Source organism: Pelodiscus sinensis, chromosome 2, assembly GCF_052426305.1.
Source record: "Pelodiscus sinensis isolate ZL-2025 chromosome 2, ASM5242630v1, whole genome shotgun sequence".
NCBI lineage: Eukaryota > Metazoa > Chordata > Testudines > Trionychidae > Pelodiscus > Pelodiscus sinensis.
In genome coordinates this window covers 8,668,692-8,695,041 of record NC_143053.1, presented here as the reverse complement: position 1 = coordinate 8,695,041, position 26,350 = coordinate 8,668,692, and the positions used below count along the sequence as shown (strand labels likewise).

General features: G+C 51.1%; 1 protein-coding gene across 1 annotated transcript in view; it reads right to left on the bottom strand.

Moving 5' to 3' along the window:
* Positions 1 to 452: 452 nt before the first annotated feature.
* LOC102455565 (uncharacterized) overlaps positions 453 to 26,350 on the bottom strand; it is a 52,502-nt gene continuing 26,604 nt past the window's right edge. The window contains exons 14-25 of the mRNA XM_089776146.1: positions 24,367 to 24,567; positions 22,144 to 22,242; positions 19,820 to 20,026; positions 18,577 to 18,678; positions 17,243 to 17,341; positions 15,704 to 15,850; positions 12,890 to 12,997; positions 11,758 to 11,955; positions 11,163 to 11,369; positions 8,192 to 9,557; positions 3,409 to 3,561; positions 453 to 1,106 (exon numbers count right to left, since the gene is read on the bottom strand). Of these exons, the coding sequence (XP_089632272.1) occupies positions 898 to 1,106; positions 3,409 to 3,561; positions 8,192 to 9,557; positions 11,163 to 11,369; positions 11,758 to 11,955; positions 12,890 to 12,997; positions 15,704 to 15,850; positions 17,243 to 17,341; positions 18,577 to 18,678; positions 19,820 to 20,026; positions 22,144 to 22,242; positions 24,367 to 24,567 (3,096 nt within the window). The 3' untranslated portion in view covers positions 453 to 897. The remainder of the gene's footprint in view (positions 1,107 to 3,408; positions 3,562 to 8,191; positions 9,558 to 11,162; positions 11,370 to 11,757; positions 11,956 to 12,889; positions 12,998 to 15,703; positions 15,851 to 17,242; positions 17,342 to 18,576; positions 18,679 to 19,819; positions 20,027 to 22,143; positions 22,243 to 24,366; positions 24,568 to 26,350) is intronic.

Here is a 26,350-nt window from a genome sequence, read left to right as displayed (position 1 = left end):
TTGTTTAGGCTACAGCTGGCAGCCTGTTAGGGCTGGTTTTTACACTGGAGAACATCTCTCTAGCCTGAGTGATCCTGCCCATCTGATTCCTGGTTATTCCTGTCCCCAAAGCCCAGTGATTCTCTCCACCACGTGCAGAACAGGCACAGTGAAACTTCCACAACCACCGAGTCGCGAGAAACCAGAAGCTAAAGCTAAACCTTCCGGGGAAACACCTTTCTCGAGGGCACGCCACGTGACTGCCACAACCTACGGGTACTGAAGAAGGTCATGTCTGATCAGCCAGACTCTCCATACTAGGTACCAATCCCCTGACATGCTGAGCCCCCTCGGCGCTGGGTTCCAGCCAGAGGTATGCTGCTCCTCTTACCAGAGACACTCCGCACCTCTCAGGATCAGGCCCCAGAGGGAAGATCACGGGAACAAAAAACCCAATGGATCTGGACATGGAAAATAATGTTTATCGTATTCCGTTTGGATATACAACACGTCATTGGTAACTCCAGAGAGGACCCATGTCACGGCAATTGCTGGGTACTGGGGAGCGGGGTACAAATAGGCTAGATCGGGTTGGCCAACCCATTAAACGAAGAGAACTGAAACAGCGGCGGAAAAAATGCGAAGAGCCACACTAGAATTGTTAAGGGGGGATGGGGAAGGGGGGCGTTGCCCCTTTAAAAAACACGGGCTTAGGCTTTTTGGCCACATCAGGCTCCCGCCAGCTGCCGCCATCCTGCGGACACCAGTTTGAATCGCTGCCGGACTGCTCCCCTGCCCTGGTGAGCACAGGGAGCTGGGGGCTATTTGGAGGGGTGCAGGGGCAGCTTTGCGAGCTGCACTTTTGGGGGGGGAATAGCCGCATGCAGCTCGTGAGCCGCGAGTTTGGCCACCCCTGGGCTAGATCCTGCACATGTCCTGGCAGTTCACCAGCATATGGATGGGCTGCACAGCCTTCTTCTCCTCACTGTGCATGGACAATTCCCTCTCGAGCCGTGCTTTGTCCAGACGACCTTTCAAGAAATAATAGCGGAGAGCCACATTGCGCCAGTCTACTGCCTCCTCAATGTGCACCGGCCCTGCTGGCAAAGGGCTTTGAAGGTGCCCGCCTAAGGACAGAACAAGAGACAGTTAAGAGGGCAAGAAGAGAAAGTCACCCATGCGTACCAAAGCTCCTCTCTTTGGAGTCCCTCTACCTGAGGGAGTTGGGTCAGCGCAGGTATCCGACACCATTGCTCTCTCCTGGATGAAATCAGACTTGCTCAATTGTTTGCGATTATATTGCCTCCTGGTGCCTGGAGGACTACACAGAGTCTGCCCCACAATTCTGCTATAACGGAAATGAGATTTCCCATTTTGTTCCAGTGGTGGAGGTCTCAATTAACTGGCAATTACGATGTCTGCGTGTGTTTGTTTACAAAACGTCACAAACTCAGGGCCATAAAATCTATTGGTTGATATTATTTGTAGCTGAGTTCTTAACTCTCAGGCTCTCAAGATTAAAGAATCTTCTGTAAATTACTAAATTATCCAGTAAACTATGATTCTTAGAGTTACTGAGAGTTAGTGGGTTGGTGCATTATATTTTGTATTTGATATGAATTTCTGTCAGTGATTGCAGCTGATTTAATAGCATAGCTTATGGAAAAGAGGCTGCTAGCAGAATACACACTTGACACTCCGATTTAGAGAGCAGTTGTTTGGTAAGGGGAGATAGAGCCCTTCACCACTAGTTTATGGGTTCAAATCTAGCCTGTATCAGACTGAAAGCTGTCAGCGGCCATATAAATTAAGCTGGTCTTAGTCTGGTGCGGCAGCTGCTCAGAGAAAACCAGTACAAATCAAGAATAAATGTGTCTCTGGTTTTCCTCTTGCTGCGATGCCAAATGCATTCCGTCCCACCCAGCCACAGCCCCTCCTGTCTGTCTCTGTGATAAGAGCAGGCTCAGAATGGCCCGCGGCCACTTCTCTCATTCTGAACCCCGTTCCTGGTGACTGTGTAGTGAGACAGCAAGGAGTGATGGAAACACCCCATCCTCTACTGCTAAAGCAATGAAAGAGCAGGAGACGCCCACTCACTAAACATATGCCCCCTCCCCTCTCCAAAATTCACTCAATGTGCCGCGGAATTCCATTGGGCTTATCTGATTTGTCGACGTCTGGTTTCCCCTCTTCAAACTCACAGGGTTGGCCTAACCAATGGAAAAGAAACCTCCCATCCAGGCACCTCCAACAGCTGTTCCAATAGCAGTTCCAAGCCAAGCGGAGTTAACAGCAGAGGGGGAGGAAGAATCTTTGTGGAGAGTCATGTTAACGCAATGTTGTGTTACACTGATGGACAGTTTGGCCTCTCCAGACAAAACACAAGCAGCACTGGCCAAAGCCCTCTCCCTCTTACTGCTTTGCAAACTGACTCCTAAAGGCCTGAACCAACAGCACTAAAGCAAAGACAGGCAACTTAACAAACCCACTCTTGGCTCATTCTGTTGTGCCTAGATATGGTAGCACATGCACAAGCTCATTCTGCAGAGCATCCTTGAGCCACAGTATTTCCCAAAAATGGACAATACTCTTAGGACGTGGAACAACAAAGGACAGCAAAGGGGGACAAAACATTCAGATGCATAGATAAGGGAGAAATCATGAACAAATACGGAGAACTAGCGTGCTGGAGGGAGAGAGGAAGGCAATTGAAGCAGAAGGCGAGGATTGCAGAGGAAAAGGAGATTTGCACCAACGGTACCGACGCTGTACAGAAATAACAGAAAGGAAACGTGGCATCAGCCCACCCACACAATCTGAGGATCCCGGCAATACAGAGAAAAAACAACAGGATCGACTGTTCACCTTCCTGAGGGAAAGATTTAGAATCGAGGAGATGGAAAAGATCCACTAGGGTATCAATGGAGGATTGTTCCATGTCTGGAGCCCTCCAGCAATGGGGTTTCTTTCCATTTCATTATCAAATATCTCTTCTGATTGGCACTCCCCTGATATTTATTCTGGCCACGTCTACTCTATGGGGAAGATTGATGCCGCTGTGGTCGATCTTCTGGGTTTCGATTGAATGGGTCTCGTGAAGACCCACAAATTTGAACTGAGAGGGCGCCCCTGTTGGCACTGGTACTCCAACTCCTCATGAGGAGTAAGGGACACTGATGGGAGCGTTTGCTCCTGTTGACCTCCCGCGATGTGGAGGGTGATTTACAATATGGCGACTCCAGCTACATAATTAATGTAGCTGGAGTTACGTACCTTAAGTCAACTTTCCTCTTTAGCGTAGTCATGCCCTCTGCATTTTCCTTTGCTCAGTCTCAGAGGCACACCCTAGTGGTCCACCCTATGTAATTTGGCCCTCTTCGGGAGGTCAATGGTGGATTTCCAGCATACAACTCAGCAAAGGGTCAGTACCTTCTGGTGATACTTGTGCCATCCTCTTGTCAGCGACCCTAATCCAACCCATGGACGTGTGAGCCAGCATATTGATGGATCGTGTGTCGGAAGCACTGTCCAGGTCTTCCTCTTCATTGATCAGATCCTGCCGTCCAGTGGAGCACAGTTTACCTGGGAGGAGCACAGAACCTCAGATGAGTAGGACTGTGTACACACATGATCAGAACCTCTATAGTGAGGACTTATCTTCATGTTTTCCCATGCTTGTCTGAGTATTTTGTTTTTGACACAAATGTGCTAGCAGGTTTGTGAGATACACGTAGTTTATGCTAATAACCCCCTTCCCCATCCTTACACCGGAAATTAGTGATGGACAAACCTTGGAGATTTGAGAGGTTCAAGGGTCCCAAAGTTTGGATGTTTATTCAAGGCTTACGTGAGTCTTCTGGGCTTGGACATCTCCAAAGACTAGGCTCTCCAATGAGATTTCCACAGCTGCTTGATAAGATTTAGATGAGACTGGAAATATCTCAGCAATGACAGGACCTCAGGTCAATTTGGGCACAGGGTTGTTCAAATTATTATTGACAAATGATTAATTAACAGATGCAACAGTTATTATTATTTTCTAATTATTTTTTCACTACGGCTACGTCTACACTGGCCCCTTTTCTGGAAGGGGCATGTAAATTTCACCAGTCGTCGTAGGGAAATCCGCGGGGGATTTAAATATCCCCTGCGGCATTTAAATAAAAATGTCCGCCGCTTTTTTCCGGCTTTTTTAAAAGCCGGAAAAGAGCGTCTACACTGGCCCCGATCCTCCGGAAAAAGTGCCCTTTTCCGGAGGGTCTTATTCCTACTTGAAGGGCACTTTTTCCGGAGGATCGGGGCCAGTGTAGACGCTCTTTTCCGGCTTTTTTAAAAGCCGGAAAAAAGCGGCGGACATTTTTATTTAAATGCCGCGGGGGATATTTAAATCCCCCGCGGATTTCCCTACGACGACTGGTGAAATTTACATGCCCCTTCCGGAAAAGGGGCCAGTGTAGACGTAGCCTACATGTCCCCAGCTGTGGTGCTAGGCTACTAGATTATATTGGAGAGGTCACCGAGACTCAGGATTGGAATGATTGGATTATCCTTCTTCTTGACCCCAAAATAGAAAACCAATATCCATTTTTAATTTTTGTCTCTGAACAACTGTCAGATAACATCTGAGGGTTACTGTAATTTTTGGAGTCAGTTTTCAAGCCATGGTGCCTACAGTTCAGTTCATGAATATGCATTTAGGTTCCTAAAAAGAAGCTCCTATTTGGATGTCTAAATGTGGATTTTTAGGAAGTCATCTTTAGGGATCTGAGTTTGTAAATATCATAGAGCTTTATGGGAAATGCCCCCTCACTAAAAAAAATGGTTTTGGATGAAATTTAAAGAAAAATTCATTTTTTGTCAGGGTTTTGGGTTGGTTGGGGTTTTTTTTGGTCTATGAAAATGCCTCAACGTTTACAGTTTTCAAAAATGAAAAAGTTTCTGATAGGCAAAAATAGTTGGTTTTACTGAAAATTTTCCTCTGACTGACTTGAAAAATTTTTGGTTTTCAGTTACAAAACCCCTTGAATTTTTCAATTTGGCAGTGGGCATTGTTTTTTTTAAAAAACAAAAAACAAAACAAAACAAAACAAAACAAAAAAAAACAGATTTTTGAGGGGGTGAACAAGCCTTTTGTCATGGAAATCTCCAGTTTTCCCAAACAGACATTTTTCATTAAAAAGCAAAACAAAAACTTGTCCAACATCTTTCCCATTACCGCATGCCCTGTACTAACATGCTGAAGAGGAGACTAAATTCAAAATAAAAACCACATTTGCTGATTTTAACCTCCTTTCCATTTGTAAGTTGTCCGTTTTCTTGCAGTTTTCTTGAATTTAATACATTATTAGATTTTATTTGTCAGATTAGTTTTGGTGAATAATTCTTGTCCTGTAAAAGTTTAATATCTGGTTAGCTTAGGCAGGGCACAGAGCACTGATTCTGATCTTTGGCAGGCTGAGTTTAACACTTAGAACTGTGGTTACAAAATTCACGCTCCAAAAATATGTTCTCATCTTCACTTTAGCATTCGTAGCTTGTACCAACTTTCCCACTATGAACATGCTCTCTGGGTACAATTCACCCACCGAGCGAGTGAACACAGAGAAGTTAGATTTTCATTTGAGCAGCATATTTTTTCAGATGTTGTCTCTGTAGGACATTGTTCCTTTGGCGGGCCAGGGGTACTAAGCACTGGGTCACATTTCTGAACCAGACAGCTGGGAAAAACATGGAAGGGAACACAATCCATAGTTTGCTGGAAAATCACCACTTTCAATGCCAAGAGGGTCTGAAAGGACTGAGAACGGGGCCCATGCCAGTAAACGGCCCTGACACAAACCTATTTATAGTAGGTCTGTCTAGGGTGAAGTTTAGTCCATTGACTTCATTTCTCAGGATCAGGCCCTCAGTCTCCTGGGATTAAATTTCTCACAGAACCACAGAAACCGGAGATGGGAAAGATGTATAAGCTTATCTTGTCCACATAACCAGGCGAGAGTAGTGCAGTCTCTAATGGTATATTTTCAAGTGCCTAGTCCAGTTTACATTTCAATATCTCAAGCAATAGGACTGTTTGTTTTTACTATTGATGTTAGTTCTTAATGACAGCATGAAGGGGGAAAGGGAAGGAAAGAGTCCAATGTTATACTGGAAATCAGTTTAGTCTGTTCCTCAACGCTATTATAAACTAATCCAGATTGTATGGTGATTCCACAATAGTTAAGGTTGTTTGGATGCTTGGCATCCCTTAATGTAACTTGATTTCTTTCAAATTTAGCTTTAATTGAATTTCCTGTGTTGGTAATGCTTGGTTTGAGGATAATTACTACATTCCTGTAATTACCCTTAAATTATGGTCACATGCTCCACCTCAATGCCAGTTCGATATCCTTCTTATCTTATGTATCCTGGTTCCAGAGCTACTTGGGAAATACAACACTATCATGTTTATTACGTTTAAATCATGCATGCTTGGTTCTGGGTTTGGAGAGGAACTGTCCACGTCCCACGCATGTAGGACAGGGCTATATGTATATGAAAACCCCACCAGTACAATTATACCACGTTTCCTGAAACATTCCCCCTCTAATTGGTGTCCGTGGAATAACAATGCAACAAGCCCCCAAATCTTTATTTTAAAATAAATTAAAACTGGTCTCTTTGGAGATGTAATGCAGCAGCCTCAGGCCACCTTCTACCCCATTCTCTTGTATGTCTGTGAAAAGGACCTATCTCAGAAAGAGGACCTACCTCAGAAAACCTTAGGCTTCCAGTTTCATCCTCTTTTCCCTTTAAATATAGTTCCATTAGACTTGGAAACATTTTCCCCTTACTTATCCTGCCCCTTATCTATCCCACTGAGGTCCAAGGCAGGACGATCATTGCAGAAAATGATGGGCAAAGTTGTGTCAGCATACACAACGTTCTATATCATGATAGGGGTTGGGAAAGTGGAACAGATAGACCTATGAATTTGGAAGGAAAGGCAATCCAAGGTCGGAGGGGCTAACTACCCCTCTTGACCGTAGCAAATGATGCCCCAGGGCTGAGGTTGTCTCGTTCTTGATTGGCAAGGGTTTTTTTGGTTGCGATCATTGCGTATGTGCCCAAAACCTCCGTATTGCACATGACTAGCCCACATTTTGGTGCAGATGTAGGGAAAGTGATTTGCTGCATTGCCTGAAATGCAGTACAACGTTAGTACAGTTAGTACGTACCGTGGTAACGCACATATTACTGAGAACTACACTGGAGGTTCTGAGTTCTCCAGATTAGACACCCACTGCTGGTTCGTATGGAGTGTATTTGGGCTGTTATAAACTGGTTGGAAATTTTCTGATGGAAGGAACCCTTGTTGGAAAATCCGGATTCACTGATGCACATGTCAATTTTGATGCATTTCGTATAGGGGAAGAAAAAAAGGATTTGGATTTAAACTGAAACTTTCCATTTTGACCCTGCTTACTGGAACATTTGGGGTTTTTTTCTGTTTTGAAATAATTTTTCACTTAGAAATGTATTTTAAAATATAAAAATCTCAAAATTGGAATGAAATGATTTGATTCACCTGAAATGATCCCTCCCCCTCCAAATTGATTATGTTTTTGTTCTATTTTGGAAAGGTTCTTTTTTTCAAACTCACCAAATTTCCCTCGATCCCACCCCCTTTGACCCTCAGCCCCGTCCCTCTGAGAGTGCAGATCTGTCCCCGCAACTTTCCTGGGGGCCTGCAGACACTGTCAGCTTCGCTGGGTATAGCACAGACTGTCCCCTCAAGGAAGACCTTTATAAATCTAGATACTGCCATCTGACATGATCCCACTTTCCAAAGTTCCTCTAAAACCCCTTACAGCTGCCGATATTCAACCATGTCATTTCATTTCTGAGCTTAAACTGCAGCAAGGGAGGTTTAGGTGGGACATTAGGAAAAAATTCCTCACTGCCAGGTGGTTAAACACTGGAATAAGTTGCCTAGGGGGGTTGTGAAATCTCCATCTCGGGAGATACTTAAGATCAGGTTAGACAGACCCCTGTCAGGGATGGTCTAGATGGTGCTTGGTCCTGCCATGAGTGCAGAGGACTGGACTCGATGACTCTCGAGGTCCCTTCCAGTTCTTCTATTCTATGATTCATCAGAACTTTGGGAACAAACGCAGGACTGCAAAGTAAAAAACATTGTGACACACATCTACATATGCATGTGCCGTCGTACCTCTGTGTTTGCAAAGTATTTTGATGTAATAGAGAAGATTTGTGAAGAGGTTGAAGGGGGAAGGTGTTCCAGACTTCCTAGTCATGTCCCTGATGAGCACGGCCCTGCCAAATTTCCACTCAGTGTCAGAATGGGCCTGTATCCTCTGGTAGGTGTCGCTCATCATGGCGATCAGCAGGTTGATCAGCACAATCAAGGTCACAATCAGGTAGACCCCAAACACAAAGCGGATGATGACGAAAGTGAACTGGGGCGTGCGGGTGAGCGAGGGAAGAGACTCCGGGTCAACGAGACCAAACAAGGAGAAGAATAACGTGACCATAATGACAACAGGATCCTGGACAGCGGTGCTCACAGTCACATTCCCATCCCCCGCTGAGAGGTTGGCCTTTGGCTCAGGGTAGACTGGCTGGTAGATGGAAGACAGCTGCATGGTGAAGGCAAGGTGAAACAAGCCTAGGATGACCGCGAACCTGGTGAGATCCTTCATGAGGTTCCGGATTATGACCGCCCAGGGGCCAAAGAGGTGGTGGAAGGTAAGGAACTCTAGGAACTGCACAAAGGAGAGCGTCATGGCCACCCCTAGGAAAATATTCCTGGCAAACAGGCAGTGCAAGCGATCTGTGTCGGTGAACATCGAGGCCAGCAAATGGCAAAGGAAAGCAACGGTAGAGAAGCTCAAGACAAAGACTCTGATCCAAGCCAGGCCAGCCCTTTCTCCAGAATGGCTGACCTCCGTGACCAGTGTCCCCATCAGCCACGCTAAGAGCAACCACTCGTTCCAATATGGCACCATGTGACCTTCATAGATGGGGCTAATGGGGGGATACACGATGGTTAGGATGAAGAGGATGAGCAAGAAGATATGAGAGGCCAAGTGGCTCATGAACTTCATGATGGGAATTTTATGGAACCTGTGTTTCAGAGGCAGGGAGAAAACCAGCCACATGGGGGGACATGCTAGGAAGCAGAAGAACACGAGGGCTATCTTCCAGGAGGCCCACTTCTGGCTGCCATACCAGACTTCGGTCAGATATTTTTGCACAGCCGGATGCGCTACTACGTCCTTTTGTTCACACTCAATTAACGAGTCCAGCATGGTAGTGCCTCTGTGGTCCACTGCCCGGAGAAGGTAGCCAGCGCTTCTACCTCCTGAGGCCAGCGTCAGGAGCTCTGTGGCCATGCTCTCGGTGTACTTGGCAGCGGTCAGCAGGTCTTTGGCACGTTCCTTCTCCTTCAGGGCAGCCATGTTGAAAGCCCGGGAAAGCTTGATGGCAGTGTCTAGTGGAGCGGAAGAGTGAAGGACAAATTCCTCAGTCACCTTGTTGTTGTTCACTTTCCCACACACCATAAGGTCAAAGATAAACTGGAAAAAACACACACAAAGATCTCAGTTAATAAGAGAAAGAGGAAGGATTGTTTCACGCATAAGGCACTGGGTTCAATTCCCAGGTCTGCTACAAGCTCGCTCTTCAACCTTGGTCAGCTCATGGAATCTCTCTGGTGTGTCAAACCTTATTCTGTAAAACGGGTATAATAATACTGTTTGTGTTGCCTATTTACAAAGTAAACTCCTCGGTGTCGGGATCATCTCTTCCTATATGTGGATTTAGCACCTGGTACTACTGTAATGCAAGTCACAAAACAATGCGTAACACTTCACAGACACTGACTGACCCATAACACGTCCCTGTGTAAGGCAAAATCATCATCGCTGCTTTATCTGTGATGAAACAGAGGCAGAGATTAGGTGACTTCTTAAAACCACAGAAGGATCATCTGAGCTGGGATTAGGACTCTACAGTCTGTGCTCAGAGGTCATAACTAAACTCTGGATTTAGTAGAAAAAAAAATCCAGTTTGAGATTGAGTATTCTCCCAAATGCCAGGAATATTCACATATCTTCCACCGGAGACGGAGAAGGCAGCATCATATAAAAGCTGGTTGTGTGGAACTAATGTTCAGTGATGTTTCTTTCAGCTTCTAGAAGAGTTGGATGAATAGTGGATTTCTAGATTCATTGGCAATTTTGACAAATTTTTGCACATGAAGAAATCCATTACATTTTCAATTTGGCTTGAACAAAACATTTCTCGCCAACAAAATCAAACTGTTTCGTTTCAATTTTGACTGTTTTTAACACTTCTGAAATTTTGTAAAATAAAAATGAAAGGAAATTTTAAAACCAACAGTCATTTCCAACTGGAAAATTGAAATGTTTCATTTTGAGAATGTCAAAAGGAACCATTTTGATTTTTTAAAAATGTCTCCCCCTAACCAAACAATTCAGCGAAATGGTCCCCTCACGAAACAATTAGGTGAAACAGTCCCCTCAGCAAACAATTAGGGCTAAATCTAGATTGCAAGCCTCTTTCGAAAGAGCCTTTAGAAAAAGCCTCTTTGGAAAAAGAGTGTCTAGACTACAACCAGTATGTTAGAAAAAGCAAGCTGCTTTTTCGAAAGAGAGCACCCAGGCAGTCTGAATGCTCTCTTTCGAAAAAGCACAGTTTGCATTACATAGCACCTTTTTTCGAAAGAGCACTTTTGAAAAAAGGCATTATTCTTCGTAAAACAAGGTTTACCGCGATTGAAAAAACTGCCACGTTCTTTTGATTTACTTTCGAAAGAACGCGGCAGCAGTCTAGACACAGGTAAAGTTTTTTTTAAAAAATGACCACTTTTTTTTGAAAAAAGCCTGCAGTCTAGAACCACCCTAGGTGAAACAGTTTAGTATCACTAAATCTGCATTTTTCTTCCCCCCCCAAAAAAAGTTTTGGCTGAAAATTTTTGCCTCTCTCTAGTCTTTAGTAACCTATAACTCTAAACTCCGGGAACCACACTCTCATTGCTACCACAGATGTGACTAAGGACTCTATAAACACCTTAATTACTGGGTAGCAAGGGTAAGATTTTGCAAATAAGAGCAGGACCTATGAGGGTTTGCTCACGCCACTTTCCAGAGCTCCCCTACCTTCCTGTCCTCAATCAGTTTCAAAGTGGTGGTATTTTTTTTCAGGAGGAAGCTCACTACTTCTTGGTGGTTCTCAGCAGCTGCATACTGGACAGGGATCCTTCCCTCCTTAGACTCGAGAGTGGGTGTGGCACCGCTCTCCACCAGCAGCCGAACACTGGCCAGGAAACCCGATTTGGCAGCCAGGTGCAGTGGAGTCCAGCCTTGCTGTGGAATTAAAGGACATTCAATGAAAACGTGGCATCTACTGGCTGCAGGCGCCGGGAAGTCACATAATAGGGAGTGGCCCAGGAGGGGTGGAATCCCCTTTAACCAGAATCGCATGACACTTTCCTGCCTGGCAGGTGATGGGCATGCTAGAAATCCATTGTCTGCTAGCTGGTGTCATGTGACAGCCACGCTGCTGTCAGGAATTCAGGGCAGAGGGGTTTGGAGACACTGTGTAGCATCCCTCATGACATCAGGTATTATACATGGCACTGGCCCAGACCCAGGCTTGGCGTGAGACTCTCCAGGAAAAGAGATAGCCCAGAAAGTCTGATCACCGCTCACTTTTCCAGCAGGCTGACATCTACCATGCGAGCAATCCTGGTACCTTGTCGGTGACGTTGATCTCCGCTCCCTGGCCCAGCAAGGCCCGCACCATCTCAACGTGGCCATTGGCGGCTGCCAGGTGGAGGCACGTCCGCCCTCTCTTGTCTCGGAGATGCAGCTGGGCGGTGGATTTGCTCAGGAGGAGCCCAGCGACGGCAGTGTGTCCGTGCTGAGCCGCCAGGTGGAGAGGGGTAGAGCCCTACGCACAAGAGAGGGCTGGTGAGTGTTTTACAGGGTCGGGCACTGGGATGGGATGGCTCCATGGTTACGAAAGGGAACTAAAATCACTGTCGGACGCGGCAGGGAGGGGCATCTCTCTCACAGCAAGGACAGAGGCTGAGAACTAGGGGTCAGGAAGAGTGAACTATCCTGCACGGCTAGAGGGGACTCCTCCAGGACAGAGCTGGGGACCACTGGCCGAAGGCTAGGTGGACAGAGCTTGCATTGCAGCAGCGTCTTCTGCAGAGAGAAAAGCTGTTTCCGGGGTTGCAACCCGGCACCGTTCGGTAGCGCTACGTTCACACAGAAACAACCCGCGTGGACGGGATGGTCTGAACCAGCCTGCGCTGGAGCAGCCCAAACGTGAGGTCTTGGGATGGGCCCTGCCCCATCCCAAAAGACGGATGCATCACGGTGGCCTTGCTGGCCTCATAGAGGCTAGGCCCTGAGAGTTGCCCCACAGGGCTTGGTTAGCCTCACCTTTGGGGGAGACATAGGGCAGCCACAGAAGACATGGAGTTCTTCTGTGACACATGCCCTGGGTCTGCCCCTTTCCTCCCCACCCTTGCCCTGCGTCTCCTATCTTCTTCCCCCTCCCATCCCTGCTCTGCCCCATGGACCCTCCTCCCTGAATCCAGTCTGCCTCCTGTATCATCTCCTTCTCTCTTCCGCTTGTGGGGCTGACCCCCTCAGGGTCACCTTTCTGTCATTGCCAGTGCAGAGTCAGAGCAGCCTCTGGCGAGGGAGGTGGAAGCTCCCGGAGAGACCGTTACCCAAAGTCAAGGCTCAAAGCCGTCCGCCACCCCTGGCAGGCTGCAGCCTTCTCCCGGGCATAGCCAGCCCAGAGCAGGGTGGCCCCTCCGTGCGTATATCGGCCCCAGGCCGAGTGTGGCAGAGCTGGGCCGGTTTCTTACCTGCAGGCTGGTCTGACAATCCACCTGTATGCCGGGGTAGTTGAGCAGCAGCCGGACCAGACTCTCATGTCCCGACTGGGCAGCCAGGTGCAGCGGTGTGAACCCTGACTGAGATAAATCACACAGACGGTGGCAGGGCCTCTCGGATGCCCTAGACTCCTGGGCACACCGTGAAGGCAGGGCAGTTCCCAGACGTTTCCCCTTAGAGTCAGGAACCAGAGCAGCTGGTCCCCATTTTCTGCTACTCGTGCCTGCAGGCAGGCTGTAATGATCCGCATTCCTCTCTCTCTCAGATGCCCTGAACCTGCTGCAGCCTTCCCCATGTGTACCTCAGGACTTGTGGAGAGGTGGCTTGGTGCCGAAGGCTCATAGTGGGGGGCCTTATGCTGGCTCTCCCGAAGCCCCTTGTGGACAGCTCCTGCTGTCACCTGTATGTGTTGTTGGATGCTATTTGGCCTGCCCCGGCTGACAGCAAAGCTTTCCTGCCTCTTTGCTGCTGGCCATCACCCACTCCTGTGATCGGAGCTAGGTGTGCGATGATATGGGGGAGCAGATCAAATTTGGATCTAGGAACTACGGCTCTTCTGGCCCATTCCTCCACTGGGGCCAGCTCACTGCAATGCCTTCCCCCGCCTCTAGAGCTGGCTGAAGGGTGGCAACTCCATTTCGTGGCCGTTTTTGAGGTTTCCAAATGTTTCTGTTCTGCGTTGGAACAACCCTGATAACGTTGAAAGGTTTTCACGGGACCGTGCCTGACTGCGTAGCCGTGTGGCTGGGCACTGCCGTGGGAGACCCCTGCTGTGCCTGATTCAGAGGAGTGATTTTCATCCCAGAGAACCCTAAATCAGATAGAGCAGGGGATTGAATCTGGGGGTTGAATCTGGATCTCCCAAATTTCAGCCCAGTGACCTGGCCTTCAGCCCAAAGCCTGCCTGATGGAACTTCATGGAAACCAAAATGTTTCTGCTTCCCACAACTAGTATATTTGGGCAGGAACGTTCCAAACAGCTCTACCCACCTCCCCAGTCCTGGCACAAGAGGCCCCGTGGGAGCCAGGGTGCAGCATTGGGGTCTCTATGCCATGCAAATTCCATGTACAGCCCAGCTCTTTCAATCGGGGCCTTGGAGCTATAAGGCTGTCACCTTGTTACTTGTCCTCCCGGCCTCCAATTTCTGACCCTTTGAAAAGCCTTCCTGTGAAGCCAAATCCATGCCGTGCTCCTAACCAAGGAGAGCAGAGATGGGAAGAGGCAAAGGCAGATTTCCCAGGGTGAATACAGGGGTAAATCCGTCTCCCGGCTCCCAAGGGAGAGAGGAACCAGGGTAGCTGTGTCACACAGAGTGGAGTGACATAATGCAGGGAGTTTGAGGAGGGCTCTTCATAACCAGCCTGCCTGCCCCAGGGCTAGGGTCCTTCCATCAGAACATAGAAGAGAGTTGTGGGCCTAGAAGGGAGTAAGATTCCAGCTGATGTGGAAATTACTTGCACAATTTTGATCTACAGTAGCAGTGCCACCAGGAACCAGGACTTGGTCCCCAGCAGAAGACCCCTCTACCAAACCTGTTTATAGAGGAGAGGCCTTGCGCCTAGTGTAACCACCACCCGGCAAATTTGAACCTGGGACCTCTGAAGCAGAGTATAGGAGCCTCTACCCTCTGAGCTAAAAGCCACCTTGCTCTCAGCCCATCCCGTAGAGGTCTCTTGGTTTTAACTGTTGCTGTGATCTAGGTACCACTTGCATTGCTCAGTAACCACACTCGGGCTATATCTACACTCGAGGCTTCTTGCACGAGAAATATGCAAATGAGGCTAAGCATGGAATATCGCCAAGCCTCATTTGCGTACCTGATGAGCCGCCATTTTTGCAGAAGAGGTTCTTACGCCAGAAGGAGCTGTCTACACTGCCCCTTCTTGCGCAAGAAAAATCCTATTGCGCAATGCCACTACGCCGATTATTTTAGGAATAAGGACATTGCGCACAAGGGTTTTCCTTGCACAAGAAGGGGTAGTGTAGACATAGCCTAGGTGTGTGGGTTACATACTTCCCCTAAAAAAGGAAGCACGTCCCGAGCTTCAGAGACCCACTTGTAACCACCACGTGACGGATTTGAACCTGGGACCTCTGAAGTGGAGTATAGGAGCCTCTACCTGCTGAGCTAAAAGCCAGCTCGTTCCTAGCTCATCCTGTAGAGGTCTCTTGGTCTTAACTACTGCTGTGGTCTAGGCACCACTTGCATTGCTCAGTAACCACACTAGGGCTATGTCTACAGTGGCGGGTTCTTGCGCAAGGGTTCTTGTGCAAGAAGTCTTGAGCAAGAAAACATCTACACTGCCATGTGTGCGCTGTGCTTTTGCTCAAGAGCTCCCATGGCAGTGTGGACACTTTCTTGCGCAAGAAAGCTCTGATGGCCATTTTAGCCATAGGGGTTCTCTTGCACAAGGAATCCCTGCCGAGCGTCCACACTGCCCTCTTGCGCAAGAGCTCCTGCGCAAGAGGGTTTACACCTGATAAAAAAGAACGTAACTCTTGCGCAAGGAGCCCTCTCTTACCACGCCGTACTGAAAATTTACTTGCGCAAGAGCAGGTGGGCAGTGTAGACGCTCTGCGGATTCTTGCGCAAGAACAGCCGTACTTGTGCAATAACCTGCCAGTGTAGACATAGCCTGCACGTGTGGGTTACACTAGCACACAGAGAAATCAAATGATTCAGTTCCACAAGCCCCCACGTTCTTTGGCTCCATGGAAATGCACAAGTAGATTTGGGACACGGTGTCTCAGCTTGTCCCTTAATCCTGGCCGGCTGCCGTAGTACCTCATTGCTTTGCTCCTTGACCTGCTGTCTGTTGGAGGTGAGTTGAGGAGGCTCGCTGCGCATGGCGGCCAACCCCCTGGCGAGCATGTCTCGGACGAAGTCCAGCTGGCCATAACGTGCTGCCACATGAAGGGCAGTAAATCCTGTCTTGGAAGGGAAAGAAAAACACAGCCACAGTTCAGGGAAAACAAATGAAGATTTGCTCTTTTAAACGAACCAGAGCGCTCCCATTTAGCATGCGATCAAAGCATAGTACGGGCTTGACAGCTGGCAGGAAGAAGGTTAAAAAGGAGAGGTCACGGAAGACATGAGAATGACAGGAACGAAAACAAAGAAGGGGAGGGGGAAGAACGAGCGAGTCGGAGGAGGAGGAGAAGGCGCTTTTGGGGTTACACAACATTTCAGGAAGCGTCCTCTGCTTCTGGCATCTGTAAGCGATACTGCAAAGGCTCTGCGCAGCATCAGGAAAAGACGGCCCCTGGCAAAGCAACAGAAAGCGAGCTCTGTGATGGGTGCCAGGGCGCTTGGGGTTCTAGGCCTTTCTCTGCCAGAGGCCAAGGTTTCAGAGCAATTTCCGGTCTCTCTGGTAGTAGGGGCTCAGCTTGATAAAATAAGCCTGATTTTGTGGAAGTCCTGAGCACCCACGCTCCGAAAATTAAGGCCCCTTTAGGGCATCCAAAAACTGAGACCCTCAAAATTCACTACAGGTTGAACCTCTCTGGTCCGGCATCATCCGTAGTCCTTGTTTCTGCACCAGATTGCCCCGGGACCAAAGAGCCCCTGAACTAGAGGTTGCCGGCACCTGGGAGCAGAGCCAATCTGGTCAGCTAGGAGCGGAGCCCCAGTGACAGCCTGGGGGCAGAGAGCCCACAGGGCTGGCTGCTGGGCGTGGAGCCCTGTCGATAGCCATGTGGGACTGTTGGCCAGGAGCAGTCAGAGAGCCCGGTCAGAGACAGGGAACATGGCCAGCAGGGGAAAACGAAGCCTGATGACCAGGCACCAGGAGGGGAGCCTGGCCAGAAGGCTGGAGCCTCCCGAGGAGAGCCTGGAGGCCTCACCTCCCTGGTTCAGAAAACTCCCTCGTTTGGGGCCAGTCAGGTCCCAGGATGCCGGACTAGGGAGGTCCAAACCTGTAGTCACCTTCGGAAATCTTGTCTTGGTCTCTCTGGGCCCGTTTCCCTTCCGTCCAATGGGGACACTAATGCTCCTTTTCTCCCACTCTCTGTCTGCCTGGGCTCTTTGGAAGCTCGTTGGGGCGGAGCCTGTCTCTCATAGGGGTACACACAGTGCGCGACACAGCAGGAACTAGCCATGACCAATGACTGTGTGTCCCATGCACTTCCCTGCTTTGAGGTGTGGCCCTATCTCCACTGGACACAGAACCAGGTCGCGACACTCACCAATGACCCCGTCACGACAAACACCGGCTGCGTTGTGTCCACACCGCGGCTGCTTTCATGTCAAGCGCGGCTGCACCGCCGCATCCACGCCACAGGCGGCAGGCCCCCCGCTGGGCACAGCCAGTGACTGCTCACTTACCTTGGTGCTGGCGATGCTCAAGGAGACGCTACCCTTTAAGGCCTCCAGCACGCTGAGGTGCCCATGTTTGGCGGCCAGGTGAATTGCCGTCATTCCTTCCTGAGGAGCAGAGGAAAAGCATCGGGGCCGAGTGCAAACCCCAGGGTGCTGTCACTGCAACGGAGGAAGTGGGAGCGAGGGGCAGAGCTTTTGAGCAGGCCTCCTAGGGTCTATCCGTATTCTCTGGGGTTCTGACACTCACATCACAGTCTGGCGCCATGCTGTGGTGATTCAGGTTGTCACCGGCTGACTGGGCAGCCAGCACACCAGGCTACCCAATAGAGAGCTACCATCTTAGCCTGGAATTGTTCGAAGCGTCACGAAGGAAGAGGAGGCTGGTTGGTTACAGGTGAAACATCACAGCCCTGTCACAGTTTGGGGCAGAGGGCTTTCACCCGGCCTCCCTGAATTAAACAGCTCACCAGTCTCAACATGGCGCCCACCTGGGACTCATCTACAAGAGACAAACCGGAGGAGGGAAGAGGTATAAAGGACCAGGGCAGGGCTGCTTTTACTTGAGCATCTCAAAGAAAGGCTAGTGCTTCCCTGGAGAGGGAAAGGCTCCCATGGAGGATAGCGGCGAGGATGCCTGTACGTTTTTTGGATGCGACTCTCCCTGCCAAAGGGAGATGCTCTTCTGAGCATGCCCCTGGAAATGAGGGAGGGGCATTTGAACCAATAGGCGAGTGGGTGTTACACCCCTCCCCCGTGCTGATCACTGAGGGTATGTCTACACTACCCTCCTAGTTCGAACTAGGAGGGTAATGTATGCATACCGCACTTGCTAATGAAGCCCGGGATTTGAATTTCCCGGGCTTCATTAGCATAAGCGGGGAGCCGCCATTTTTAAATCCCCACTGCTTCGAACCCCGTGCAGCGCGGCTACACGGGGCTCGAACTAGGTAGTTCGGACTAGGTGCCTATTCCGAACTACCGTTACTCCTCGTGAAATGAGGTGTACCGGTAGTTCGGAATAGGCACCCTAGTCCGAACTACCTAGTTCGAGCCCCGTGTAGCCGCGCTGCACGGGGTTCGAAGCAGCGGGGATTTAAAAATGGCGGCTCCCCGCTTATGCTAATGAAGCCCGGGAAATTCAAATCCCGGGCTTCATTTGCAAGTGCGGTATGCATACATTACCCCGCTAGTTCGAACTAGCGGGGTAGTGTAGACATACCCAGAGTTACAAGACTTCATGCTCTTGACTCTGCCGGCCAAAGGGGGCAGCCACCCCACCCTGTGTTCACCCGCTCTGCCGTATGGGCTGGGATCTGCACGGCGGAGCCCTGGGTACTTACGCCGTCCTCCTCCACGGCCGAGGCTCCCGTCTGCAGCAAGACCGTCACCACCTCGCAGTGCCCCCCGGCGGCTGCCAGGTGCAGGGGAGTGGAGTTGTTTGTCTGCAACACAAAGACAGACCGGCGGGGTAACTAGCCCTGGGCAGTGCCTCTGCTAGTGCGCACACGAGGGGTGGCACTCGTCATGCGGGGCTCACAAGAGCGGTGAGGCGAGGGCACCAGAACTTCTCCTCCAAATGCCTCAGGCCTGGCTCTCTTCAATGCTACCTTGGCCTGAGGGTGCGACCTGCGATTCTTCATACAGGCCACGGAGAGCAGAGGGGCAAACAGCTGTGCCGAATCGCCTGTGGGGGGTGGGTGGATTGCTAGCAGCTATGACTGCCAGGCTTCTGCTTGGCCCAACAAGCCAGGCCCCAAGAGAGCTGCAAGCAACCTCACAGCAAAGGACACCTTGCACTACCTTGTGCAGCCAAAGCCCTTCCTACTGTAGCTACATGATCACCAAAGAAAAGGGAGAAGCTGCAGCAAATGTATTGCTGAAAATCAGCCGAGAGTTGTCGGAAGGCCTGCCCATGGCTTGGTACAAAGGGGAAGGGGAAAACATCCTTCACTAAAACCGGCACGTTCCCCTTAGGGTCTTGTCTAGACTCCTCTGTCTCCTGAAGGCTGTGAGGAAGACAGAGGGGTTCCCTTATTGTGTTATCACAGCAAAGAGGCGGAGTATCAGGTCTGCGCTGTGACTGGGGTTATCCAGTTTCTCCATGTCTGGATGGTGATGTTGGAAGATGCAACTAATGTGAGTTCTGGCCTCTTTGCACCCACCCTCCGGGAGAGCTGAGTCCATAGGGGTACATCAGCTGTCCCCCGTTTTCTTGGGCAGGTCTGAGCTTGTTGCATTTCTGAGGTGGCCGCAGGGAGCAGAGCAATGACACTCCGGAGGCCTGCTGTCCGCGGAGCTAAGACTCTGATCACGTGGCCACGCCGAATCAATGATCCACCAGGTCCTAGCTGGGCACTGCATGAGCTTTCACACAGATGGGAGACAGATGGTGCAACACCCTCTTCCTCTACACAGAATCCTCCCTGGAGAGCTCTCCATTCCCCCCTGCTCACTCCTGCATGAAGGTTTAACTCCCAGCTTCCTAATCCCTCTGGGATACCGGAGCAGGCGCAGATCTAGGCCGTGGGGTCAGCCCGGTGTGACACGGCCCAGCCGGACAGGGCCACCGCCACAGGGACTCACCTTGTTGCGTGCCGTGGTCGCCCCCACCTTGTTGAACTTCAGCAGCTCCTTGATCACAGCAACGCTGCCTTTAGAGGCAGCGAGGTGGGCGCAGGTCGAGCCTTCCACGTTGGCGGAAGTCACCAGTTCTGGCCTGTGCTTCAGAAAGAACTGAACCACCTCCGAATGGTCGTTCTCCGCAGCCAGGTGCAACGGCGTCTGTCCGTGCTGAGGGGAAAACAGAACCAGGCTCTGTGAAACCCCAGCCTGTCCGGGGCTTGGCTGGGTCTCCAGTCCTCTGAGGTGCTTAGAGGCCAGGGCAAAAGAGGGGACATTTTTCAAATTCACATGTTCAGATTTGAAGGGAGAAATTTTCCCCAAATTAAAGGCTTCCCTTAGAGAGGCGGGAAATTCAGCCCTGAGCCACCTGGACTGTATCCAAAGGGTCATGTTTGGGGCTAGATCGGGCCTTTTTTTGATCAGGCAGCTGGAGACGGAAAACAAAATCAACCACTCGTCTGTGAGGGTTGAATGGAAAAGTATTTTAACCTGCCAAGACAGTTGTCTGAGATCCTGCATCCCTGCTACCACCGAAGCAGGCTCCAGGCTGTGGGGCACAAAGTCCCTGCTTTGCTTTGGGCATTCGCAAAATCAAAACCACGAGGGGAATTTTGCTTGTGTTCTCTGGCTCTTGCCACTGCTCCCAAAGGTACCTGTGAAACTGCGCCATAGAACTACGGCACCGAAGAAGCTTCCTGGATTGATTCCCCATGGGCCCTCTCTAGCCTGCTGGCCAACAGCTGAACTTGCGGTGAAGATGGACTAAGGGCAGGGGTTTAGAAAGCTAGAACACCTGCTACTCAGCTGAGAGGTACAGGGGCGAGGGACATCGGCGGACGGGTGTGTGCATGCAAGGTGGAGAAGAAAGCCTGCAGGGCCACAGGGGTAACACAAGCAGTGGCAGCATGAGTCTCTGCAATCACATCTTCAGAGATGGCCGTCTGGCTCCTTTCACCAGCACTGAATTCTCACACTCACTCGCACACTCATCCGCTTGCTCGCTCTCACATGGTGTCCCTGGCCGTTCCTGCTCCCCAAGAGGTAAGACAGCTCCCCCAGCGTGCTCCCAACTGTTATGTTTAGCAGAGGAACCGACAATGAGAAAGACACAGCAATCAGCCATGGAAAGAGGCCAGCAAGTGAAATATCCGGCCGTAAAAAACAGCACGGAATGTTTGCAATAAAATATCCGTATGCAGGGGGGAAAAGCAGCAAGGGACACAAAGCAGAGCAGCAAGCGATTAAAAGTGACGTCTGGCACAGACGCAGGGAGGTGTAAGCACTCCTGCCAATTCAATAACAAGCTGTGGCCCCTCTAACTCATCTTCCACTGGAGGAGATCATATACGCCAATGTATTAAGCCCCATCAGAGCCTTGTGAACAATCCCTGACCCCAGTTTACAGATGGGGAAACGGAGGCACAAAACAGACAAGTGATTTGCCCAAGGTCACAAAGTGAGTCAGTGGCAGAGCCAACCTCCTGTCCCCCGCCGTCCGTCCCCCCAGGAGAAGTCACAAGTACTTCATGGGGTACTTTTGCCATCTGACCAGTGGCAAGCGGCTGAACACATTCAATTCAGCAATAGATTAGCAGAGCAGTGGAGCAGGATGGGTGAAAGTTACAATCCAAGGGATGTCCTGCCCTCTCTGCACTTGGAGAGAGCCAGATGGATGGCAGTTATAGCAGCGCCCAGTGGTGAGGCTTCTTTTGGGGAGAAAGGACAATCTACGGGCTAAGGCACAGAGCAGAGATTCAGGGGACGGGAGCTACAGTCCCAATCCTTAGACAACTTGCTACCTGCCTCATTGCCTCCAAATGGGGACGATACCACTTCCCCGTGGGGCTAAACCACTCCAGGCCTGCAGGAGGGGCAGGTGGGGGGAGAGCACAGCATCACGATCTGGGGGCGTTAGGAGATTTCTAGGGGCTGGGAACTTCGGAAGGGACATTCTGCCGACAGAACGGCAGTAAGCGGGGAAGGGGAATCTAGCACCCAGCCACCATGGCATGGGGTCCCCCTCTCCAAATGGCCTTAGCAAAGGAAAACAGCAATCAAACTGGGGTGGGGAGAGACAGTTCGGGGATGACCATGAGATTCCATGTTGCATCCATCCAGAAAGAGCCTAAAAAGCCCAAGGAGAAAGCAACGTGTTTTGTCTTTGGCAGCAGCAGCTGAGGCGGGATGTTTTGTGCTGAGATGCACTTGTTTCCACCCGGCTTGTGAAACACCCTCCCCAGTGCCCTGCTGCAGGGCCAGACTGGCCACACGCGAGAGAGACTTACGATGTCGGTGGCGTTGACGTCCGCATTCATGCTCAGCAGGCTGGTGCACACGTCCAGCTGGCCGGTCAGCGCGGCGAGGTGCAGAGGGGTTCGCTTGGCCTGCCCGGGGACAAAAGCCACACACGTTTCAGTACGAGGTGCTGTCCCGCCGGCTTCCCCACAGGAGGCAACACCACCCCCGGCGAGGGGCCAGCCCTATAGGTCTCTGAGCGCAGACACCGCTTTGGGCCTTGGAAACATAGTGGTGTGTCTTCACTGGGGAAAGGCCTTTTCTTACCACGGGTTAGCTGGTAAGGCCTGACCGAAGGCCAGTCAGTTTATAGCTTCCACCCATTCACAGGCTGAGGTGAAAGTTCTGAGGTAAGGATTATAGAATCAGAGAGCTGGAAGAGACCTCAGGAGTCATCAAGTCCAGCCCCCTGCCCAAGGCAGGACCAATCCCACCTAAATCAACCCAGCCAGGGCTTTGTCAAGCCGAGACTTAAACACCTCTAGGGATGGAGATTCCACCACCTCCCTAGGGAACCCATCCCAGTGCCTTATCACCCGCCTAGGGAAATAGTTTTTCCTAATATCCAACCTAGACCTCCCCCACTGTAACTTGAGCCCATTGCTCCTCGCTCTGCCATCTGCCCCCACTGTGAACAGCCTCTCGCCATCCTCTTTTGAACCTCCCTTCAGGAAGTTGAAACATCAAATCCCCCCTCACTCTTCTCTTCTGCAAATGTTTAACCGATTACCTGGTAAGCCTCACCCTTAAGGTTAAGGTTAACTGGTGGGGGCTGGAGCAGCCCCTGTCTGAGGTGGGTCCGGACACCCCACCGGCAGGGGCTACTCCTGCCTGGCCAGTGCAGCCCCTGCCTGCAGCAGGGTCGGGAGTGGGGGGCCAGCACCAACACCCCTCCCCCCTGCCTGCCCTCCCCTGTAATCAGTTAACTAGTGAAACAATACATCCCTACGCTTTAGGAGCCATTGGGTTTGCACCTCAACCTGCCAACCCATGGGAAAGCGACACGTGGCCTTGTCTCCAAACAGGGTTTTGCCTCATGCTTTGTTGCCTCATGTTGGCTAACTAGACGCCTCTTTCCCCAGTGAAGATGAGGTCTAGGAGGGAAGGGAATGAGGCAAGCACAGGCTAACACACATCTTTGAAGAACCTGGTGTATTCAAGGCCCCCTGCCTTTAACATGTGCTAACCCAGTCTGATTAAACCCAGGGCCCGTTGTATGGATGGGTGACATGGGCGACCGTCTAGGGTTCTGTGGTCGGAGGCACCATGGTCTAAAGGCAAGGAGGGGGCAGGCTGGGGTGCAAGATTGCAGGAGAGAGCTTCGGGCAGCAGGGAGAGAGGCAGCAGGGTCTGGGGGCAATATGGGGGGAGGGAGCCCAGGGAAGCAGCAGGAGCCAGGGAGGCTGGGAGGGCTGGTGGGGTGAAGTGGGAAGCCAAGGAGGCACAAAATACAAGTTCACCCAAGGCGAGTCCTCATGAAAGCCCAGACAGCCCATGAGTTTCGCACAGGTTAAAGGCAGCGGGGCTTGTCTGCACTAGACTGTCCCAACGCGTTAGCAAATGCTGCAGCTTCTGCCCTGGCCCAGACAATCCTAAGCAACCAAGAAGGTCGTTCTCCACCCTGACGACATCTCACGCAACTGGGACACCAACGCAACCAACACCAAGACTTTCTTGGACTGTGGGTCTGTGGCCAGCTTCTTGGAGGCACAGCTCAGGACTCCCGGCTAGGGGGAGGAAGGACTTCAGTGGCTCGAAGCCACCTTTGTACCTGTCAGACCCCCGGCTGCTCTACGGAGTGGAGAGATTCCCAGCATAATTTAGACACAGCCACAGGAGCCTAAATCATTTCACCAGCTGCCCTTGGGGCCATTGCTCTCCTCAGCCCTGAGTTCTATGGCCTACCCCTGAGACATCCCTCTGGCTCCCAGCCCGGCTTCTTGCACAAGCAGGCTGTGCGAGATGGGTTCTTCTCGACAGGCCGTCTTACAACCGTCTTCCGCAGGGGACTGCTCTCCCAGGCAGATAAGGGACTTTGGGGGCCCTTTTACATCCCTCTGACCCGTCTACCAAACATGTATCCGCGTGAGAAGTGAGAACCTCGCACCATGTATCCGCCTGAAAAAAGCAGCCTCGTGCTGGGGTGGAATGGATACAGTCGGAGTTGAAGGGAAGTGCATGCAGTGGAGTCTCACCCAAAGGCCCCTCCTTACCAGGGTCATAGCATCAATGCTGGCCAGGTGCGTCTCCACAAGGCGCTTGACTAGATGGTTGTAGCCGTTCTGGGCGCTGAGGTGAAGCGGCGTCAGGCCCAGTTTGGTCTTGGCGTTGACGAAGGCCTTGTGCCACAGCAGGACGTCGGCAATCTGGTCGTGGCCGTTCTCTGCGGCCAGGTGCAAAGCGGCTTTCCCGTGCTGCGAGACAAAGCCACCAACCCACCTGCTGCGGTCACCCAGGGAACCAGAAAATCAGAGCGACTGGCCACCGGAACCATGGACGCGTCCCACCTCCCATTCACGGGGGCTCCCCACAAGTACTGTGCCACGAAACCGTTGCTGCGTGGTTCTTCTGGACCCTAGTCAAAGCCGTCAAGCAAGTTTGTGTGTCTGTGTATAGGCGTGACTGGTCAGAAGAACGGTCAAGAGGTTTGGGTGCTAGAGGAGTGATCGGAAGACCTTGCTTCAAGGACCCACTCCATCAACTGCCTCTGACTCTGGGCAAGTGACTTAACCCCACTAGTATGGCTAAGCAGAAAAAAAGAAGACCCAACGCGGTAAGCCTCAGAGCCAGGGCTGTCTCTGGGCACACACGAAATACGCAGCTGTGTAGAGCACCTGGAAATTTGGGGCACCAAATTTTCAGGTGCCCCATGGCAGCCGTATTTACTTGTATGCCTAGAGTATGGCCCTGTCACCTCTGCTGCCTGGTTCCTCTCCAGCCCCTCCCCTGGCTGCTCTCTCCTGCCAGCAGTGGCAAATGGGGTGGGTGGTGAGGGGAAGCCCCAAGTGAGCACGAGCCAAATGGGAGGAGGAGAAGGATTTCCCAGAGCCTCAGCAGAAGCTGCACAGCGGACGCTGTGTGCGTGACGGGGGAGGGAAGCCCTGAGCCTCAGGCTTCGGGCAGAAACTGCATGGGGCCGAGGTTAAGAAGCCCTTAGGCCCAGCAGAAGCCATACAGTACAAGAGGGAAACTCTGAGCCCAAGCGAGGCAGGCCCTGCTCAAAGCCTGGGTCAGCTGACTTGGGCTCGTGCTGTGGAGTTACAAACAGCAGCACAGAGGTTTGGGCTCAGGCTGAAACCCAGCAAGGGGGAAGGGGCTGAAAACCTGGGCTAGAGCAGCTCCACTCTTATTTTTAGCCCAACGCTGTGAGTCCACAGGGTGATCCTGGCTTGAGTCTTGAACCCAAGGGTTTGATTTGCAGTGTAGACGTACCCTTGGCCTCTCCGTTCCCCACTGGTAAAGTGAGGATCAGAGCAGTGCCCGACTTCCAAAGGGCTCTGAGATGCTCCGATACCAGGGTGATGGGAACCATGCAAGTGTCTTAGATTGGTGCTGCTCTCCAGTGGCAGGACCACAGTGAGCATCTAGAACAGGAGTGGGGAACCCCGGATGCAGCCGCTGGCTTGTCTGCATCCAACCCCTGAGGCTCAGAGCTTTCCCCAGCTTTGGGGAGCCCACGCCGGCACTGCAGCCCCCCGTCACCTCCCCATGAGGCTGGAGCACACACACAATCTACTAGCTGAGGCTGCACTAGGCTCTGGTGTGCCAGGGGAACGTGGAGAGTGTCTTTCCCCTTCTCAGTCGGGGGCCACGTCAGTGGTTTTGGATTTTTGTTTTTGACCTGTGTGCATCCCCTAATGGGTTTTGCTGTGGGTCAGCGGCCCCCGACCCAAAAAAGGTTCCCTGCCCCTGGTCTAGAACTTACTACTACTGGCAGCCAAAGGAGCTTTCTTTTAGAGCAAATGCTAGAGGCCTGCGTTTCTGGAGCTGCAAGACATGAGTTCTAGTCCCCTCTCTCCGGCTGCGGGAGTTTGCGTAGTCACTGTCTAGTGTCAGGCAGCATATGAAATTATTGTAGGATCTTTACTGTGACAAGAAAGAGTTTGAACACCCTCTCTAGCCAGACACGTTACAGAGATTTGCCTGCAGACTAACAATCCCTAGATATTTCGACAGCATCCCAGGTACCCTGTGTGT